At 37.4% G+C, this 18,709-nt stretch overlaps 1 protein-coding gene across 1 annotated transcript; it reads right to left on the bottom strand.

Annotated features, from left to right (window-relative positions):
- Positions 1-3,180: 3,180 nt before the first annotated feature.
- On the bottom strand, positions 3,181-17,735 carry mtmr12 (myotubularin related protein 12). The gene is made up of 16 exons (XM_051682314.1): positions 17,510-17,735; positions 15,056-15,113; positions 14,496-14,635; positions 13,353-13,425; positions 13,074-13,210; positions 12,904-12,991; positions 12,064-12,187; positions 11,447-11,516; positions 11,117-11,214; positions 10,641-10,765; positions 10,404-10,482; positions 10,225-10,295; positions 9,586-9,755; positions 8,828-9,004; positions 7,175-7,333; positions 3,181-6,092 (listed from the first exon to the last, which is right to left on the bottom strand). The coding sequence occupies exons 1-16, from the start codon at positions 17,618-17,620 to the stop codon at positions 5,520-5,522; spliced, it is 2,253 nt and encodes a 750-aa protein (XP_051538274.1). The 5' UTR covers positions 17,621-17,735; the 3' UTR covers positions 3,181-5,519.
- Positions 17,736-18,709: the final 974 nt, after the last annotated feature.

Genomic DNA, 18,709 nt, shown 5'->3' with positions numbered 1-18,709 from the left:
AATATGGCGACCAGCCGTGACGACAGCAGTCAGTGGATGTGGCATCTCAACACAAAGGTTGTTTTTCTTATTTGTCAAGTGTTAACCACGCTGTTTAACAAATTGTCTTTTTTTTTTTTTTTTTTTTTTTTACATTGTAATTACTTTCTTCAAAAGATTTGAAGTCTTTCTAGTTGAGGTGTCCCGTTTATTGTTCAGTCTCTTAAAAACTGATAGATAATGCCAAGAACTACGAAGTTATTATCTTTTTTCTTTCCTATTGAGTTTCTGTTATTTATTATCATTTTAATTTACATTTCATTTAAATGATACAAGTATTTAAAATAATACTTTTGTTGTAGTTGTAATTGTAATACTAGGGCCTATTGGTAATAAATTCTCTCTCTCTGTAATATATACACACACACAGTTGAAGTCAACTGTATATATACATATAAGTTTAAATAAACTTAGTTTGAAGTCATTTAAACACATTTTTAACCACTCCACAGATTTAATATTAAGCAAACTATCATTTTGGCAAGTCGTTTAGGACATCTACTTTGTGCATGACACCAGTAATTTTTCAACAATTGTTTACAGACAGATTGTTTCAATTTTAATTGACTATATCACAATTCCATTAGGTCAGAAGTTTACATACACTAAGTTAACTGTGCCTTTAAACAGCTTAGAAAATTCCAGAAAATGATGTCAAGCCTTTAGACAATTAGCTTCTGATAGGAGATGTACAGAACTGGAGGTGTACCTGTGGATGTATTTTAAGGCCTACCTTCAAACTCGGTGCCTCTTTGCTTGGCATCATGGGAAAAATCAAAATAAATCAGCCAAGACCTCAGAAAAAAAATTTGTGGACCCCAACAAGTCTGGTTCATCCTTGGGAGCAATTTCCAAATGCCTGAAGGTACCACGTTCCTCTGTACAAACAATAGTACGCAAGTATAAATACCATGGGACCACGCAGCCATCATACCACTCAGGAAGGAGACGCATTCTGTCTCCTAGAGATGAACATAGTTTGGTGCGAAAAGTGCAAATCAATCCTAGAACAACAGCAAAGAACCTTGTGAAGATGCTGGAGGAAACAGGTAGACAAGTATTTATATCCACAGTAAAATTAGTCCTATATCGTCATAACCTGAAAGGCTGCTCAGCGAGGAAGAAGCCACTGCTCCAAAACCACCATAAAAAAACCAAACTACAGTTTGCAAGTGCACATGGGAACAAAGATCTTACTTTTTGGAGAAATGTCCTCTGGTCTAACGAAACAAAAATTGAACTGTTTGGCCATAATGACCATCATTATGTTTGGAGGAAAAAGGATGAGGCTTGCAAGCTGAAGAACACCATCCCAACCGTGAAGTATGGGGTTGGCAGCATCATGTTGTGGAGGTGCTTTGCTGCAATAGGGACTGGTGCACTTCACAAAATAGATGCCATCATGAGGAAGGAAAATTATGTGGATATATTGAAGCAACATCTTAAGACATCATCCAGGAAGTTAAGCTCAGTCGCAAATGGGTCTTCCAAATGGACAGTGACCACAAGCATACCTCCAAAGTTGTGGCAAAATGGCTTAAAGAGAACAAAGTCAAGATATTTGAGTGGCCATCTCAAAGTACTTGCCTCAGTCCGATAGAAACTTTGTGGGCAGAACTGAAAAAGCATGTGCGAGCAAGGAGGCCTACAAACCTGACTCAGTTACACCAGTTCTGTCTGGAGGAATGGGCCAAAATTCCAGCAACTTACTGTGAGAAGCTTGTGGAAGACTACCCAAAATATTTGACCCAAGTTAAACAATTTAAAGGCAGTGCTACCAAATACTAACAAAGTGTATGTAAACTTCTGACCCACTGGGAATGTGATAAAAGAAATAAAAGCTGAAATAAAACATTCTCTCTACTATTATTCTGACATTTCACATTCTTTTTTTTTTCTCTCCCCAATTTAAAATGCCCAGTTCCCAATGCGCTCTAAGTCCTCGTGATGACGTAGTGACTCCCCTCAATCCGGGTGGCGGAGGACGAATCTCAGTTGCCTCCGTGTCTGAGACCGTCAATCCGTGCATCTTATCACGTGGCTTATTGAGCGTGTTACCGCAGCGCATGTGGAGGCCCATGCTTTTCTCCGCGGCATCCCCACACATTATAGCGACCACAAGGAGGTTACCCCATGTGACTCTACCCTCCCTAGCAACCGGGCCAATTTGGTTGCTTAGGAGACCTGGCTGGAGTCACTCAGCACACCCTGGATTCAACCTCGCGACTCCAGGGGTTGTAGTCAGCATCAATACTCGCTGAGCTACCCAGGCCCCCGACATTTCACATTCTTAAAATTAAGTAGTGATCCTAACTGACCTAAGACAGGGAATGTTTTCTACGATTAAATGTCAGGAATTGTTTAATGTTTAACAATTGTGTCAGGAAATGTTTAAATGTATTTGGCTAAGGTGTATGGAAACTTCTGACTTCAACTGTATACATTTTATATATATGTATATATATATATATATATATGACACAGATCAGCCACAACATTAAAACCACCTGCTGAATATTGTGTAGGTCCCCCTCGTGCCGCCAAAACAGTGCCAACCCGGTACAGAGCAGCTATCGGAGTTACCGTAGACTTTGTCAGTTCAAACCAGTCTGGCCAGTCTCTGTTGAGCTCTCTCATCAACAAAACATTTCCGTCCACAGAACTGCCCCTCACTGGATGTTTTTTAGTTTTTGGCAATAAACTCTAGAGACTGTTGTGTGTGAAAATCCCAGGAGATCAGCAGTTACAGAAACACTCAAACCAGTCCGTCTGGCACCAACAATCATGCCAGTCCAAATCACGGAGATCAAATTCTTTTCCCATTCTGTTGGTTTATGTGAACATTAATTGAAGCTCCTGACCTGTATCTGCATGATTTTATGCACTGCACTGCTAACACACGATTGGCTGATTAGATAATCACATGGATGGTTGTTGGTGCCAGACGGGCTGGTTTGAACTGCTGATCTCCTGGGATTTTCACGCACAACAGTCTCTATAAATTTACTCAGAATGGTGCCAAAAACAAAAAACATCCAGTGAGCGGCAGTTCTGTGGATGGAAATGCCTTGTTGATGAGAGAGGTTAACAGAAAATGACCAGAATGGTTCGAAATGACAAAGTCTATGGTAACTCAGATAACTGCTCTGTACAATTGTGGTGAGAAGTGTAGCATCTCAGAATGCTATTCTGAGATGCGGGTTGGCGCTGTTTTGGTGGCACAAGGGGAACCTACACAATATGATATATAGGTGGTTTTAATGTTGTGGCTGATCGGTGTATATATACACATACATATATATGCTTTTTTCTTTCTCTCCCTCTTCCAATGCAGTGCTAATTGTTTTTTTTCATTATTTGTAGAATATGCGATGAAAAAAATGCAATCAAATCAAATAAAATAACCCACCCCCATGACTCCCCTCAGACCCAGACATGAAGCTCAATATATTTGAAACACCTCAATTGGGGCCATTAATGAAATATTTATTAAAAGCGCATAAATTTAACAGGTGTCCATATTCTGCGTTTCTTGTATTTTACTATATATTTTTCTGTATATGGGTTATTTCTCAACTTTTTCACACATTACTTTTTTTAATGTTAAAAAGTTATATTAATAAATCTATAAAAAACATAAAATAAAGACATTTGCAATTTGATATACTAAAAGTAGGAAAAAGGTGGTTAGCCAACTAGGAGTTGCAGCTAAAACATTTTTTGAATAAAGAGAGTTTAAAGTTTATTAGATGAAAAACCTCATTAAGGGTTCAGTCACCGACAAGGCCCTTCATCTAGCAGCAAGCCGTTACCTTTTACTAAAATTAATCATTAATGCAAAGCATTTATCTAGTCTTTTATTTGAATTATATTTTTCCCCAAGTGCAGATATAAAAGTATTTCATTTTATTCTTACATGGAAATTAAAATGTTGAAGTCAATGGTCCAAAATAAGAAAAACCTATTGACATATTCCATATATTGCAAGACTAAACTCTAAGTTAGTTATAGAAATATACACACCAATTATACAGTAATATGTTACAGCAGAGCTGAACTGAACAGAATCAGATTTACAGCTGACTGTTCAAGTAACAGTAACAGTGACTGACTGGCAGAGAGCAGTAGTGCAAAAACAAGGGTGGAGGAGGCATAAACAAACTAACTGGGAAGAAAACTGCTTTCTATACACTTTTCCCAGCAAATAACAACTTGGTACTGGAGCTTACATCATCTTCATTACATTAAATTAGATACTGAGACAGAACCCCCCCCCAAAAAAAACTGAAAAACAATTGGTAACATGCTAAAAATATATATATATAATTTTAAAGGAATGGTTTACCCGAAAATGATAATTCTGTCATCATTTACTCACCCTCTTATTGTTCCAAACACGTATGACTTCTGTAGAACACAAGAGAAATTTTGAAGAATGTTGAAGCTGCTCTTTTTACCATAAAATATTAGTATATGGGGAACTGATGCTTTCAGTCCCTAACATTTACCCAACATCTCCTACTGTGTTCCACGAGAGAGAGAGAGGGAGAGAAAGTCATACAAATTTCAAAAGACATGATGGTGAGTAATTAATGACAGAATTTTCTTTTGATTTGTGGCAGTAGTTCTGCAGGTGATGCAAAGAAGAAAAAACAATTGCAAATGCAGATAGAGTATGACATTAGCTTATGCTCGAATAGTTAAATTTGCAAACTCTTGCAATCTATTAGGATGTTTTTTCCTATATACTGTATAGATACTTTATAAATGATTCTTTAGATGAATTCTTCTTAAGTTGATTAGCTGAATCCTTCTGTATTTGTACTGACTGAAAATTTCTCACATGCTTGAGTGACATTTACTCAGAACAAATGGTTGATAAATTCCTCAGATAAAGGACTAAAAAAAAGTTTGTTTGTTTTTTCCACTAACATTCTGTCCTTAGACTTGTGAAATAAGCATGAGGATATTCATATTCAGTTTTGATTTCATTTGTTTCTAGGTATTTTTTTTATGTTATGTTCAGCATCAAGATCTACCAGTTACAACATCCAATTCAGTGAAAGGACCAAAAAAAAAATAAAAAATTATGTCTATCCTTGGCCAAATAAGAACCACACAGTGCACATAATACAAAAGAGGACTGTATCTCTGAGACACTGCTGATCTCATGTATTGTTCTGTGCTTCCTGTTTTCTTAAGTTTGGGACCCCCCATGTGATAGACAAAAGCTTACATCCTGTCTTAAGGCTCATTTTAACACAGAGCACATTTGGTTTGGCAAAGGCCTATATTACTTTCCAAAAGGACCTGCTTAGCACCAAAGGCACTTTTGATGCACCATCAGCATTTTTAATATCTGGATCTGACAAGTTAAGGCCACTATAATCCTGTATTTACCTAACAGAAATAATTAATGAATGAATTTTTTATATATAGATAATAGGAATAGGAATTCCCTGTTAAACCAAACTCACAACCTAAACTACCTCATCCTCTTGGTTGGCTAAGTTGTCAGTTAACATAAGACTTTGCAGCAGACCTGTAGGAATAATGGGCCTGAAAGATCGGTTTCGGCTGTAGGTGAAGGGGAATGAGGATGACATGCGCCCTGAGGAGCCAAATGAGATTGGCCTGTGCTGAAGCTGTGGACGGTGATCAAGTTTAACAGCTTGTAATGGGTCTCTCTGCTCCAGCATACGCTTCATGTCCTGCACCTGACCTAGCAGTTCCATAAGCTTGGTCATGACGGCCACAGAGCCTCCACCCAGGATGTGCACCTCAGGTATCCAGCGCAGGTAGCGCTGCATCCAGAGGCGGAGAGCCGGTCCGTCCAGGCAGGGGAGCAGGAGGCCGTGATAGTCCAGAGGACGCTGTTGCCAGGACTCATAGAACTCTCTGGAGGCCACCGCGGGGGAGTCAGGAGACCCCATCCAGCGACTGATACGTTTAACTCGCAGCATCTTTTTAAGGCTTTCGGTCTCATCCTTAAAGAAACCTTTCTTTGGTGGCGTTTTGAAGGCAGAGCTGGGTAAGGATAACTGTCTTTGGTGCTATAATTTTAAATAAGATCAAATTGAAATCTTCATAAATAAGAAAAAGACTGAACCCAACTTTAGATACTATTCAGTACTCTACAGGCAGAAAGACAGCGCTAAAGCAGCTTATTAATTACATTAATTATTTAATAAATTAAATAATCAATTACATAAAATGAAGTACATTATTAAAGGTGCTGTAAGCAACTTCTTCATGGAAAAGTATGCAAAAAATGTTCCAACTCCCATAAAGATATTAATGAAATAAGTGTCCTGATATACCTCTTTGGTCTCTGTGACAGTTGTAGACTTTGTAAACAGCAAACAAAAATGTGTTTTTGGTCATTCACATGCTTTTCACCTGTCAATGATTTTGCTAATTCTCACAGTGTTGTACTTGAAGCAGATCGTTGAGGCTATGATTCATAATGTTTGTCAGTTGAGGGTGCTATTGTGCACTGTTGAATTTGACAGCCACAGGAACAAACAATGCTGCTCTTTTGCTCGGTTTTGGTCTCAAAATTATCTTTGGAGGGCGGGGTTTTGGAATGAGGGGGTGCGGCTAATTCAACGGCTTAGTCACGTGAAAGCTTCAGAATGCTAAAATCACTTACAGCACCTTTAAGTAATACTTATTATTGTTGATTTAGCAAGGGTAAAAGCCCTTTCACATGACTCGCAAGCATCATGCGCTGCTTTGACCTCCATATGGAAAGTGTTGCAAATAGCATCGCAGAAAGACGTTTATTTTTCTATACATTACACATAAAAAAGCACTCCCTGAACATTTACTCGTGGAACTTTACTGTCTTGGGATGCTCTTGGTGAAATCAAATTAGTTTAAGAACTGGAATTCAAGATCTCTTCATAAAGTTTGACAGGTTTTAAACATTTCTTGTTGCGTTGTACTCTAAAAGAAGCCATTAGTGAGGCAAAATCATGAGTGAAAAATTAGGTGCAAAGTTGGACGTGTCACTGCAAAGACAGACATACTGTATGTCATGCAAACTGTCCGGTAATCATTGTATTGGGCAAAGCAGTCGCGAGTCATGTAAAAGAGTCTTTAGAGATGGTATGAGGGCATTTCATCCTCTCACCTTGGGCTTGTGAGTTTTGCGTATAGTTCTCTCAGGTTTCACCTTCTCCGAATACAAGGGGTTAAAGAAGTAGTTCTGGGCCTTGCTGTCATACTGCACAGACCAGTCCCACACGGTAGGGCAGCTCAATGAGCCGCTTTGTGCAATCGGTGACTCTGCCTGCCAACACAATCAGTAAAGGCAGTTAGTGGGAGGCTTGCCCAACAACGTTAGGGAGGCAGCGGCCACCAACTTCGGAGCAAATGTGGACTAATGACTACATTACAAATGGCTGACTGTTTTTCTTTAAGCCGGAGTTTTCTATAGACACACTGCATCATCTCAAATACTGTTCAACTGCCAAAATGGTAAATGCAGTGTGCAAAATGCAAAAGTTTCGTCAGAACAGTTGTACAATCTTTAATTTACAAGAAGCAAGAATGCTTGGAAAACTAAATCTGAGCTGCGATCACAACATCAGAATGAGGGGGCCTGGGTAGCTCAGTGGTAAAGATGCTGGCTACCACCCCTGGAGTTCGCTAGTTCGAATCCCAGGGCGTGCTGAGTGACTCCAGCCAGGTCACCTAAGTAACCAAATTGGCCCAGTTGCTAGGGAGGGTAGAGTCACATGGGGTAACCTCGTGATCGCTATAATGTGGTTCGTTCTCAGTGGGGCGCGTGGTGAGTTGAGCATGGATGCCGCGGTTGGTGGCGTGAAGTCTCCACACGCGCTATGTCTTCGTGGCAACGCGCTCAACAAGCCACGTGATAAGATGCACGGGTTGACGATCTCAGATGCAGAGGCAACGAGGACTTAAAAGCACATTGGGAATTGGCCATTCCAAATTGGGGAGAAAAAGGGGAAAAAATAAAATAAATACATTTTAAAGGAACAGTTCACTCAAAAATGCAAATGAGGTTTAATGTCATTGGCGTGGCATTACTATTGATTTGATTTGAGTGATTGTATGCCTTCAGAAGACTTGGAATATGATGCATGAGTTGCATGGACTTCTTTTATGACACTTTTGGGCACTTTAAAGGGGTCTTGACTCAGCTCAAAACTAACTTCCTCCTCACTGCAAAAAGAACATTTGTTGAAACCAAACTGCCAAAACATCTCATTCTCTAGTTCCTCCATATTGTGATGTCACACTGTAGTAGACATTTGAATCTGACCGCCTCCACAACAAAACATCAACGCCTACTTTACCTTATCACTTCCGTAGCCCACCCAGTAGCGGTGAGCAGTGAGATGGCAAGGAGAGAGCAGATCAGTCAAGAGCAGAGAGAGACAATCAAAACAGTAGGCGTTTACTGTTAAGTCTTAAAGAGAAGCAGCACCAAAACCAAGTGTTTTTACAGAGGGTCAGAATGAGGGTGAAAAATTATAATATTTTACAAATATGACTTTTTTTGTGCAAAAAACATTTACTTATATAAGTGAACCTCATGGAACATATTAAAATAAGAAAAAAAAATGCATGTCATGACCCCTTTAAGCTTTAAAGTGATGCACAATCATCTGCTATTATATGGAAATCAGCATTGCAATGTTCTTTAAATTAAAAATATGGCTTTAAGATGACATGAGGGTGAGTAAATAAATTACAGAATTTTCATTTTGGGGTGAACTATTCCTTTAATATAATCCATAATAAAGAGCAGGTTCACCTTTATAACACTTTCCCTATGATGGGCAGAGTTGAACAGGAAGGTGCTGAAGATTGGCACATGAACACTGTCGGACAGCACAGTCAGGTAAGTCTCGGAGAACTGGAAAGCCGGGCTGTGCTGCTGAACAAGTTGCCACACGCACTCCAAGAACAGCAGGAAAACTGGAGACTGACACTGCACATTTAGAAAGAAGAATCAAAATAAGTAAACATGAATTCACAATGGACCCTATTTATTTATTCTCAAAATTCATCAGTGCGTGTTTTTTAACGGTTGATTAAAAAAACTGCTTGTCTTTGTATGCAATGATCAAAAAGCAATTACATTTTCCTCTTTTTCAACCACCATGCTCCATGCTGGTATGGAACGGACACTGCACGATCCAATCAATTCCCGATGGATAAAATCCATCTCAAGGCCATCCCTACATGTTTTTGCATAGATATTCTGAAATATGTCACATTACCAAAGTAAAATGGATTTATGCTGACTTTAAAAACACAATGTGGGTGATTATGGGTACACATTAACTCACAAAAAAGTCTGATTCAGACCATGAACATCTACTAAGCCTCGGAATAACCTGTATAAAATTAAACCTGAAATAAGATTACAGATATCTGCAGCTTGCTTTCCTTTTTCTGGAAAACTAAAAGATGTTTTTAGGGGTTTTGAGTAACAGAACATATGAAACGGTAACAGTTCCACTTAGCTTCTGAAGAAACAGCAGGCAAGAATGAGCATGCAATAATAACCTCTTTGTCTTTCTGATGGAGGTGATTACATCGATCCAGGAAGGCATGGCAACCAGCCACCCACTCCTTCTGCACCAGACTCTGGAAACCCATCAGCGTTCTGTAATAAGGGTCCAGCATTAACTGAGCCAGGCTGGAGATCACACAGCACAGATCTGTTCCCTCTTCCTCTGAAATGAATCAATAACCAGATAAAAGATCAGGGGATCCCATCAAGTTGCAACACTATCTCAGTGAAGGTTTTGCAGTATTTAACATTTAAAGGTGAAGTGTGGAATTTCTCCGCCACTAGTAACACCAAACAAAATTGCAAAAATAGCGATTGTTTCCCAAATAAATTTTGCGAACACTTCTACTATCCCACCCGCCAACGTTTTCCATTGTTAAAAACAGGTAGCCCTGCTCAAAACACATGCCATTGGTTGAACCAGCCCTGAAGTCATCATATTGGACCGTTTAAACAAACAAAGCAATGTTTTTAAGTGCTACAGTGTTTATATGTTTCAGAAAGTTAACCTACGAATAACTAATAGTTGTCGCTGCACATTAAACTGGTATACAATACAGAAAATACAGTATGTTAACATAAAAAAACTACACTCTTCACCTTTGTGGTTGAGACAAAATTACTTGACCTACCTGTTAAAAGGACATTTGTGTTGTCTTTTTCAAGACATTCAACCACTTCTACAGATTTCTGGAGACATTGTCTGTAGAGTACATTAAATACAGCTTTATAGAATTGACTGAAATGTTCAATTTAAGATTATGTACAGGAATATAGATACTAGTAAATAATTGTATTCATGAAAGCTGACCTGATAATGTCAAGCCAACCTGAACTCTCAAGGGACGAGAACCATTTCACATCTGATAGCCAAAACTCTGTTGAATTATCTAAGAGACAAATAAAACAATAGTCATTATGCAGTTACACATTGATTGCAAAAAATAGCCATGCTTTCATTTAATATATATATATATATATATATATATATATATATATATATATATATATAAAAAGAGACTTAATAAATGTATATTTTGTGACTCACCAATAAGAAAGAACTGTTTGAACTTGTTGTATGACTGCTGGATGTCTTGGATGGTAGGAAGTGATTCAGAGAGGTCCTCTGTTTTTACAGAGTACAGGTAATTATGCGCAACAGCATTTATCATTCTGAAACAGAATAAAAGTGGAATTCTGTAAATGTACTTGTTCAGTCAAGATAAGTCAATATTTTTTTGCTGTGAACGTCCTTCAATGGGGGGGGGGGAATACAAGATTGGTATATGTTGATGGCATCTAGAGTATGACTAGATAACACACTAGTGTGTTGTTTTCAGATAAAGAACAGTGCCCTTGAGTGTCAGAATGATTTCCAATAGACAGTTTGTGACTGTAGGTCCTACAGCACAAACACAGAAATTCCTAAAGCACAAATGCGCTGATACATTAGGATATTGCAGCAATTGAGCAGAGTTCAGAAGTTAAATGGGAGTTAGATACAGTAACAGTGTATTCCTTTACATGTCCAAGTGCTTATGAAAATCCCCGTCTTCCTGTGTCACCGGCATGACAGACGCTTTAAACAGAGCACAACCACTGTGATGAGACCAACACCAGATCTAAAACAAAACAAAGAGGAAAATAAGCACCATTAAACTTCAGTTTCATTCAACAGTTTTTATGATGCCATCCAGTCTGAGAATGGATCTAAATACATAGCTTTATTTCATTATACTTTAATAACATTTGTAATATATTAAGATCTTGTTAAGAGCAAATAATTTCACGATGACTCAAAAACAGCATCTTAAGTTAATATTACAATAATAATGGATAACACTCATGACTCACTGGTAATCCCCTTCCTTGGTAGCTGAATATATCCTCTAGTGCTGGTGGGATGACAAAGTATTTTGGTAACCTGAAGAGAATGACAGAGCATGGTTTTCATTGGATACATTTATTTCACATAAACATTTACAGCAAAGTTTATACAGTATGTCTGCATTTTAATGAACAAAAAACATGTTAAAAAGATGTCTTGAGAGCAATTCACTCTTACTAATCTTTTCTGTGTCCTAGACCTGCACTATGACATGCTATACTGCATCTAAACAATTTCTAACTCTTGTTAATGATCATGTATGCAGTTTTTGACCTCATATTAAATGAAAGACTACATGGAATATTTGTACTTTTAAAAATGCATTTGTCAAACTGCAGAACCATTTAAGTTGAATAAAACAAATTGTCCATGTTATATCAAATACTTATATACTATTTAAAAAAAAAAGTTTATTTTTAACACAAATTTATAAGCATCTTGTTAAGCAGCACATAAAGACACAGATCCAAAATTACAACCAGTTAAAGAACATCTACCTTGACTGCAATTGCATCTAAAACCGATGTCATTCAAACAGTAATGCTTTACCGGACACTTCACAGCCAACAACAACATTATTTACCTCTGAGAGAGTTCAAAGTTCTCATTTTCAGTGACTAATCTACATTTTGCTTTGGTCCGTTTCATCTCCTGGGACCAGTCCTCTGGTGAGTCAAACAGAATTGTCTCCTGTTTCCTCTGCATGTCTGCAAAAGCATCATTTACTGAATTTCAGAAATGAAATTTGTTGTTGTTCCAAGGTTGATTAATGAGCCATTTGTGTTTCAGTTTTATCATTTAAAACTATATGACATGAACCTTCATCCTAAAACCACTTAGTTTTACTTGGAAACTTAAAAAGATGCACGTCATGACTCATGTCCCATAGAAATTACATTACATTAAGACAACATGATATATTTAGGTGATATAACAAAGTTTAATGGGTTGCAAAGGGAAGAGTATTGCTGTCTGAAGCTGCACTAACTGAAATGAAGAGATAATCCAAAAAGATTCAGAATAAAAAAAAGATTCCAGAAAGATAATCTTGAATTTATAGTCACTATTTAGAGAGACCAACTGTTACTCTTCCAACCATCTGTTGGATTCAAGTTACAAAGACTAACAATTCAGCAGCTTGTGCTACAACACCAGTGCTGGATATAGGCCTGCATTTCAGACATGCTCAACATTCATGTTCTGCATAAACATAAGTACAGAAAGTTCATGATGATGCTTTTCCTCATATAGCATCAGCTACTGTACATCACTTTATGGATTACCGTTTTGGCTGCTGAGAATGTTGCACTCATATAAAAACAGCTGTTTTTAATCTAAAAGTTAAGCTATTGAAAGTAAGAACTGCACCACAAATGAAAACACTAAACATGTAGACGGTCTAGAAAACCTGGGACATTTGTACCTGGGCTTGTTGCACCTGCATAGGAAAAAGCAAAGACACACTTCAGAGATTTCTCCTCCAAACAATGGTGTGCAATGCCTTGAAAGATCTGAAATAAATAAATCAAATAAATAAATAATAAATATTCAACCCTCTTTCAAATTTAAAATTACATTATTTTCTCAGGTTACCCTTTTGGCATCTTCCTCCTTAGTGAATGTTAGACTGAACTGCAAAACACGCAGATCTTTACAGTGGATGATCATTTTGGACGGACATTTGTTCTTCACAAGGCCTCCTGTTATCAGCTTCCTCTTTTCATCATACACTTGAAAAGAAATGAAACCAAAAAGCACTATAGCGAGATTTAACCCATTATAAATATTTTTGCTTTCTAAGCTTGCATATATCTTATACTATTAATAATAATATTAGTGAGAATATTACAAATAAATAAAAACAATTATTACCACCATAGATATGGTCCACACACATTAATGGAATGTCATTTTCTCCGTAGAGTTTGTTCTTAAAGTTCTTGGCCTGGAACAAAGAATCAGTGCGTGATGCAACAGTCTTGAGTTATGATGTAAGAGATAACAGAAGCCTTTTATTGTACTTTCAGTTCATGTGAAGCTAACGACCACTTATTTGTAAGAGGTAGACATGATGACAAAAAGTAAACAACGCTTGTGAAAAACAGTGATTAACAAATGGCAACTCTCTGTGAAAGGTGCATTTTAAACACGGGACAGACATGTTCAGCTGCCTTGTTCAGTGAGCTGTATCAAACTTTCACACAATATTTTGTTTGTGAAAGCAAGTGTGAGGCACACTTCACTTCCCGTTTACCCACCCTCAAAATATAAGTCTGAAAGAATCCTACTGAATCTCTCGATTCCAACCAAAATTAATATCTGACCAAATGTAGCTCTCAACTATTCCTTTAAGATTACTGATAAAAGAACAGTAATGTTTACATATGGCAATCTTGATCATTGTCAAAATGCACAGTAAAATCAAAAACTGATCCGAAAACAGGGCACTGGCACTTCCATTATAACCGACTTAGAGCATGCTCTACTGTACATCACTGGTTTCCACCAGAATTTCACTGTCGGTGAGTCAGACACATAAGTTCCTGAAATGGCAGCTAAAGTGAGAGCACTCAGGCAGCACGGTTCCTCATGAAAGATCATTAAGCATGCATTATGACAAACGGTCTTTCAGTTTGTTAATTTTAGATTAGACACTCCAAGGTTTGAAGGCAAACACTGAAACTTTAGGAGACAAATGCATCCAAACAAGGTTGTTTGGCTTTAATGATTATGTGAGCAACATCTTACAAACAAAATCGTGCTGATACACCACCCACTAACTCAATGGACCTTCCAAAAAGACACTGTTGTTCTTCGGTTGAATAGCCTGAATTACTCAATTGAAGGTTGCTGACGGCATTCTACTGTACCTCATAGTGTATGTGAATTACCATGACATTCCATTTTTGCTACATTATATATGGTGTTGCATGTAAACAGAAGGGTCAAATGGCTACATCTTTTCACCAACAGAATCAAGATGCTTGTTCTATAAGTACTATAATGTGTCCTTACAGTCTCCTCCTGCAACATCTCATCAATAATGAATGTAACACGAAAATTGGTACAGAACAATGTGCCAAAGACGCCACGCTGGGAGAGGTCATCTTGAGTGTATTTGAGAATGGGGCTGGCACTGCAGAACACCACTTCTCCTAAGAAGCAACAGAAGAGTAAAGTTATGTCAGCTTACTTAAACAAAATGTCAATATGATGGTACAAGTTGATTCTGGTCAACTGTTTTAATGTAATCAGAACTAGTGATTTTACAGATACATAAAAGAGGGTAACAAGTAATAAAGAGCTGAGATATTCTTCTAAAAATCTTTGTGTTCAGCAGAAGAAAGTCATACACATCTGGGATGGCATGAGGGTGAGTAAATGATGAGAGAATTTTCATTTTTAGGAGAACCATCCCTTTAATGTGATCTCTGGAAATCAAAGAAATAATGCATTCCATAGTTCATTTGTGGATGGTAATCTAAATTGATTGACATCACCCTGGCCTAGTAATAGAGGAAAATGAACAGAATAGATGGAAGAGAAGAAAATTAAGTAAGGAATTTCTTATTTACCTGGTAACAAATCAGGATGTATCTCTTTCTTTGGTGGTTCTTTTTCCAATTTTATTTCCTTGAGAAAACAGAAGCAATAGAAATGTATAGTCTGCAACCTTTATTTATTTAAAATACCCAACCAAATGACATTGTAATGGACAAGAAATATATTACTAATGTCAAAAATATAATGTAATATTTCACACACCTCACAAAATGAATGGTAAATGCTAAGTTAATAAATAATTAAGGACTATAGGCCTCCATTGGACATCTGCTCTATAAGGAATATCCCAACTGTTGCTGTAGCCTCATGTATATGTATGAGAAACCAACTCTGTCATGTATTACATAACACTGAGATGTTGAATATTTGAGGAGGAGAAGGGAGTCAAAATGGAACAGCATAAGCACCGTGCTCTATGATATCCGTAAGGTATGATTTGCAACTTATTTCCCCTTTTAGTAGTTAAAAATAGATTATGTCCTAAAAGTGGCTGAAAACATCAACACCAGTATACTTATGGCAATGTGATGTAATTATAGAATAATTATAGAAGTCCAGTCGAAACAAACAGGATAAATAAAAGAAAGGAAGCCATTGAACATCCTGGCTACAATGAGGTCAGTGGCAAACACAACTATCAAAACTTTTAGAAATGGTTCCAAGTATTTGGGACACTCCTTTCCCTAATGATATCCTGGGAGGGAAAACATTCTCTTAAAAGTTGCTTTTGAAACCTAAGGCATTAAAATCACATGGCACTGATGTAAATGTTTTTGCATTCAAGTTCAACAAAATGGATCACAGTGGGTTTTTATTAATATCCAGCCAACACAAATGAAGAATGCTGACCAAGAGCCAGTTACTGATCTTCAGAAGGGGAATCAGCTGAACTCCTCACATAAGACCACATTGATCAAAACATACCTCTTTACGATTACTTTGCAAGACATACAAGGGTCACTGATAAACATGATTGTTCGAGGTGATAAAAATAAGAAAACGTTTAAAAATCTTGTTTAAAACACACGTGTCAAGTTAATACATTTTTGAAAAACATTGATAGCATTTTCCTCAAAATAACCGATTTCATTGTCATGGACAACATTTTTTAAATGATTATTCAAGTTTAAAACCAAAATTGTTTCAGAGTAATTTCATTTAAGTCATATTATTAAAAGATTATTCTGCACTAGCACTACTCATGCCAAATTGCCAACATTTCTTTTTTTTCCAAGAATTTCAGCTTTTAATAAGACTAATGAGACTCTGAACAGTTACACCACATGGCATGTTTTAATTTAAGCCACAGAAAAAACCAAAACCAAAACCAAAAAACAAAATGAGTTTGAAATCAGAAACGGAAAATATTTTCATAACAGAAGATGTGTATTTAAGTAATTGTTTTGTGTCGGTTTTATTTGTATGTATTTATGAATAATTTAATAGATCTGGACAAAGCAAAATGTGCATCACACCATTGATCCACAATTTTCATTTTCCAGCATGTAGCCTACTTAACTGCACTATTTTAGTGATTTTTATTGTGGGTACTTATAGACCCCCCCCCATACAATCCAGTCTGTTTTCATTCACTGATCTCATATGTATAAAACCTCATTTTGCAACTTTGCAAGTGACAAAATGCAATATCATGAAAAATAGGCCACTCACCCCTTCCTATTTAGAGTCCAACAATTGTATTCCATTATGCTTTCATTAGTGAACAATAAGGACACACATATTGTGCATTGGGGGTCATGACACACCCCATGACATCTAATGCCATGCCCTATGCTCTCTCTCTCTCAGTTTAAAATTCAGAATGGCTTTATTGGCATGACTGTAAACAATACAACATTGCCAAAGTTGAGAATGTATCTAAAAACAGAACAACATTAATAGGTAATTAAATTTACTTTAACCACTTCTCTCTCTCTCTCACTCACTCACTCACTCACACACACCTCACTGTAGACATAACCAAGAATGAACTTCAGACAAATCACATGCCTGGCAGGTGAAGACAAGACACTTGTGTCCACCGTATAAATATGATCATGTGCTTACAATGCAAATTAATCAATAAGGATGACCTGGATCATAAATATTGGAGTGCAAAGTTGAGGACTTTATCGATGCCAAAACTAAAACCGCCTTTTCTTTTCTTTTCTTTTTTTTTTTTTTTTAATCCTCAAAACTGGATTTTAGCCGTTGGACCGACAGTTTTATACAATCAATCAGGTATATAAGAATGACAAATCACTCTCGCTCTGTTACTTAATTCGAGATTTCTCTGTTCCACTAAATTTGAACTCAGATTAACAAATGTAAACTTCGGCATGGGACATAATAACCCCTCCCAGTGCATATGACTGTGTCTACTGGTTCAGCTCTTGTATCAAATCATTCTCGCGATTGTTTTGTAAACACCGCCACTGTAATAATGTATCAAAGCGTTCGCTTACCTCCGGTGTAACGTAAGACACAAATGACGGTTTGGTAGATTTCGCTCCTCCGCTCCCCAAACTCAACATTTTGCCTGACCCCAGCCAGTCTCCCGCTTCCCGAGCAGTCATGTGGAAATCCGGTAGAACTCGAACACAACTTTCCTCTCCCTCTCCCTCTCTCTCTCTCGCTCTCTCTCTCTTTCTCTCCTCTCCACCGGTCAGGTTTTCTTTTGGTTGGATGACAAACCTGTACTGACAGCAAACCGCGCCCTTTTTACGTCATTGGTTATTGTTGGACAGGCTGTCCACTATCAGAAGTAGGGTCAGCGCAAGCCGCTTATTAGTGGTTGGATGACTCGGCTGTCAATCTCATGCGCTTCCTCGTTCTTGAGCCAATAAGAAGTGGCATTCACCATGACCTACGCCCTGAAGTGAGAAGGGACTTGTGTTTATGTTGTGAATGTGAAGTAGGCAACATATAATATGTAGACTAGAGCAGAAGCAAGGACCTCAAATATGATGATCCCCTTGCGAAGACCTCCAGCTAGTTATTTAAATGTACTAAATCACTCTGATACTGTAACATTACAAAGACATGTAGTTTGCAATATTGAATAAATGGTTTTTGAATGGTTATTGCACTGAAAACATTTACTCTGTTGAAAGCCTATCTTTTTACCATTGGCTATACAATATACTGTACAAAAGTAGTATACTACTACATTTTAAACCTGTAGCGAAACAATTTCCATTAAAATGTATTAGTACAGCACTTTACACTACAGTACAAGGACAACACAAGTACTATCTATTCTTGAAAGTATGTACATTTCAAGGAAGGCGAGAAAAACACTTAGAAGTAACTAAGAGATGTTTTCGTTCTGCACAAACTATATGTAAATTTGTTTTAATGTATTACTGTTAAAACCAATGGCTGTCAATAGAATAAAATAATCATGATTAACCTCATGATTTCTGGCCAATCTTTTGTCAAATGTAAACCTCTTTAAATCTAAAGCAATTTTTTTTACCTGAAAATGTTCACCTACCCCCGTTTGAAAAGTCCTGGGCTAGGGGTTGAATTGCATAGCTGATTCAGTCGTTTTAAAAGTACTGACCTACAACAGCAATCTGACCTGATTCGCTCTGTTTTATGGTTATTATACCTTACACATCTCATTTGTGCATACTACAGTAGGTGTTCATTAGCACAAGCAA

This window comes from Myxocyprinus asiaticus, chromosome 4 (assembly GCF_019703515.2).
Source record: "Myxocyprinus asiaticus isolate MX2 ecotype Aquarium Trade chromosome 4, UBuf_Myxa_2, whole genome shotgun sequence".
NCBI lineage: Eukaryota > Metazoa > Chordata > Actinopteri > Cypriniformes > Catostomidae > Myxocyprinus > Myxocyprinus asiaticus.
The sequence above is the reverse complement of the archived record's forward strand: the minus strand, read 5'-3'. Positions and strand labels throughout refer to the sequence as shown.

Excerpts from the sequence above, each read along its gene's own strand:
- mtmr12 (XM_051682314.1), bottom strand. The coding sequence starts at position 17,620 with ATGACTGCTCGGGAAGCGGGAGACTGGCTGGGGTCAGGCAAAATGTTG. Across the intron at positions 11,215-11,446 it reads ACCAAGGAAGGGGATTACCA|ATCTGGTGTTGGTCTCATCA; the intron begins GTGAGTCATGAG and ends GTTTTGTTTTAG. Across the intron at positions 10,766-11,116 it reads TTTCATAAGCACTTGGACAT|AATGATAAATGCTGTTGCGC; the intron begins GTAAAGGAATAC and ends ATTCTGTTTCAG.